This window comes from Andrena cerasifolii, chromosome 4 (genome assembly GCF_050908995.1).
Source record: "Andrena cerasifolii isolate SP2316 chromosome 4, iyAndCera1_principal, whole genome shotgun sequence".
NCBI lineage: Eukaryota > Metazoa > Arthropoda > Insecta > Hymenoptera > Andrenidae > Andrena > Andrena cerasifolii.
Window position 1 is genome coordinate 4,506,043 of NC_135121.1, and position 2,953 is coordinate 4,508,995.

Genomic DNA, 2,953 nt, shown 5'->3' on the forward strand with positions numbered 1-2,953 from the left:
TTAGACGAATGTTTCCGTAGATTGGCATTGTATTGCAGCATTTCGGTTGCGAGTTCATTGACAGTAATCGAGCAAAGATGAGTACACTTGGCTTTCGTGTACTCTCCGGTTAATATTTTCTAAAATGCACACGACACATGCTTTTTCTTCAACCCTTTACCTATATTCAACTGAATGTAAGTACACTGAGGTCAAAAATATCGTTCCGACTGCCACGAAATTTTGATTCTCCAACCACGAATAACTGCATTCATAAATCTATACCTCTGCTTCATAAATCTATTGTTGCGGCGTAACAATAATATTTTGTCAGGATGTTCGGCGTTATTAAAAGTATACAAATGCAGTGCAAAATAAGAAAATAGCAACTGTGTATTTATTGTCATATAGCATATAGGTTATACTTTGCGGTCACCCATCACGTCGAGCAGCGGACGCGTAATAATTTCATGCGCATCCAGCCTGCGCATCGTCTCCAGCCGACCGGCGCCTAGGAAGGGGAACTTCCCCCGCACGCATCCGTGGAACGATATTTTTGAGTTTACTGTACTTTCTTGTACTAAGTATGTAATGACAATGCTCGATATAATCTGTAAGCTAATAAAAGCAAACACTGAATTTTAAAATACACAATCTAATCAAATCTGATGTTATAATAAAGATGCTAATAATCATTAACAGAAGATGAATAATAAGAATGTTAACCCATGTAAAAATGATATTATATAAATATTCCGAAAGAATAAATTGTGGCGTTTATCGATAAAGTTGTTGGGGATATTGTAAGGTAATTATTTAGAAGTTTTCCATCCTCACCGATTTCAATGATTTTTGGATATGTTGTCGGGGACACGATTCTGAACAACTTTTTCCTATACATGTTACCGCCGCTCGACTTTCGTTTCCGAGATATTTGCGAAAAACTTCTTTTGAAGTTGTCCCGGGTATTAGTATTAGTTGGGGCCAGATCAGTGCGAGGGGGGGGGGGGGCGCCCGCTCGCGGGCGCGTAAAGCATGATGGCGAATCGATATGAGTCGGGGTGTTGACAGACATCCGCAAGTTTCAGGTTCAAATCTAGCCTCAACCAATACTAATATCCGAGACAAGTTGGAAAGTGGAATGCGTTGCGTCGGAATAAATCAACAGAAGTTTTTCGCAAATATCTCAAAAACGAAGGTCGTGCAGCGGTAACATGCATAGGAAAAAGTTGTTCAGAATCTTGATCTTGATAACACATCCAAAAATCATTGAAATCGGTGAGGATGGAAAACTTCTAAATAATTACCGATTGTAATGTTACCGTTATATTAGTTTCAAAGGAGCTTTCAGAAAATTCAGAATTTGATCACCGTTGTACTTTCGTAAAAATTTATTCGATATTTAGAATTTTACATGCCAGAACAACTATACACATACACACATATGCATATACAGGAAGGGAGCTATTTACAGGACTATATTTATTCCTTTCTAAGAAACTTATGTTCTTTACTTAGTTGAAGATCTAGTACGCTTGTTCCATGCAAAATTGGCACCGTAACTGCGAGGTTTAGGATTATTGACATTCGGTTTTTGTATATAATATTCCCATCCCATTTTTTCACAATGCGCAATAGCTTCTTTCTCCGAAGCAAATTCCACTTTGAGATTGGACATGGGATCACCTCTGTAGAGTAGAATACAACATTAATAAAGAAAACTAAAAATTAAAAACTGTACGATTTCTTATGCTCACGTCGAAGTCCATCCCATTAGCGGATTCTCCCAACGTTCCCGTGTATCAAAGTCTATTTGCCATAAGTGTATATTATTCGTTCCAGATTGCATTGCATTTTTTGCAGGGCGATAGATACGAACTCTGCGAGTTTTTATATGTTCCTCTGGTATACCCGAAACCAAACCAACATCTTCAACTGTAGATACAGTGATCTTATCTTTCATAGCATCTCGATACAACTGTTCTTGTTTATCCATTAATACATCCTGAACATTCTTGCGGATTGTCAGCGGCGCGTGACCCACATCTTTAGTTTCTTTACTTGACTCCGCGAAATATCTTTTTGTTAATCTACAAACCAAATTAAAAGGAATTATATTCGCTTTCTGCAATATTACTACAAAATGTTCGTAGCTACATAGCACAGTTGATTATATTCATAACAAATCGTAAATTATGTAAAATCGTAAAACTGTACCTTACATCTAAATCTTACATCATACAGGTAGCAAAATCAAAGCAAAGGTCGGCTCAAGGCACCGAACTTACCCGCAACATTTTATCACATCACCGTTCGTACGTAAATACGATATCGTACGAAATGCCATTTTCGGTACTAAAGGGTTAACTAAACAGATATGATATGAACATAGACCTACTTCGGTTCCCTTGCATCAATTTTACCAGACGAAAACTTAAGAAAGATTCACTGCGCATGCGTCACTACGAATTATATATGCATTTGTATGTTGGTAACATTGGTATGTATGTACATATATTAAAGGCGCGAATTCAGCCGCTTTTTGAGTGTGTGGGATATCCGATTAGATAGACTACGTGACTAATCGAGGAATTTAAGAACACATCCGTTAAGTCGGGGAACAGAAAATTTATTGAATTTATACAGAAAATGTAACAAAAAACTTAGCAACTAATAAACAGAAGAACAATTAATTAAAAACATTAATAACTCACTTCATTCATTCTTCATTCATTCGATAAATTATAAAGTCGCGCGCAAACAGGCATACCACACACAAACACGAAACCCCACATGAGGGACGACTGGTGGTGCCATCTGCGCCATACCATAGAAAATTTCTTCTGGCAAAACATTTTAAATTTGGTTATTCGTGTGTTGAATGCCGCGGAAGTCACTGGTGACAGACAGTGTTCTTCAAAATGCAGCTCAGCATTTTCCGTGTCGATTACCATCTAAATACTAATAATTTATT

General features: G+C 37.4%; 1 protein-coding gene across 2 annotated transcripts; it reads right to left on the reverse strand.

The window, feature by feature from the left end:
- Nucleotides 1-1,352: 1,352 nt before the first annotated feature.
- Nd-18 (NADH:ubiquinone oxidoreductase subunit 18) lies at nucleotides 1,353-2,427 on the reverse strand. Of its 2 annotated transcripts, none has more exons than XM_076809986.1 (3): nucleotides 2,268-2,427; nucleotides 1,737-2,069; nucleotides 1,353-1,667 (listed from the first exon to the last, which is right to left on the reverse strand). In XM_076809986.1, the coding sequence occupies exons 1-3, from the start codon at nucleotides 2,324-2,326 to the stop codon at nucleotides 1,490-1,492; spliced, it is 570 nt and encodes a 189-aa protein (XP_076666101.1). In that variant the 5' UTR covers nucleotides 2,327-2,427; the 3' UTR covers nucleotides 1,353-1,489. The 2 variants fall into 2 exon arrangements, with proteins under 2 accessions (XP_076666101.1, XP_076666102.1); XM_076809987.1 differs by lacking the exon at nucleotides 2,268-2,427 and adding an exon at nucleotides 2,215-2,235.
- Nucleotides 2,428-2,953: the final 526 nt, after the last annotated feature.

Coding starts and splice junctions, on each gene's coding strand:
- Nd-18 (XM_076809986.1), bottom strand. CDS start 2,326: ATGGCATTTCGTACGATATCGTATTTACGTACGAACGGTGATGTGATA. Junction 2,070..2,267: donor GATGTGATAAAATGTTGCGG/GTAAGTTCGGTG, acceptor TTTGGTTTGTAG/ATTAACAAAAAGATATTTCG. Junction 1,668..1,736: donor CTAATGGGATGGACTTCGAC/GTGAGCATAAGA, acceptor TCTACTCTACAG/AGGTGATCCCATGTCCAATC.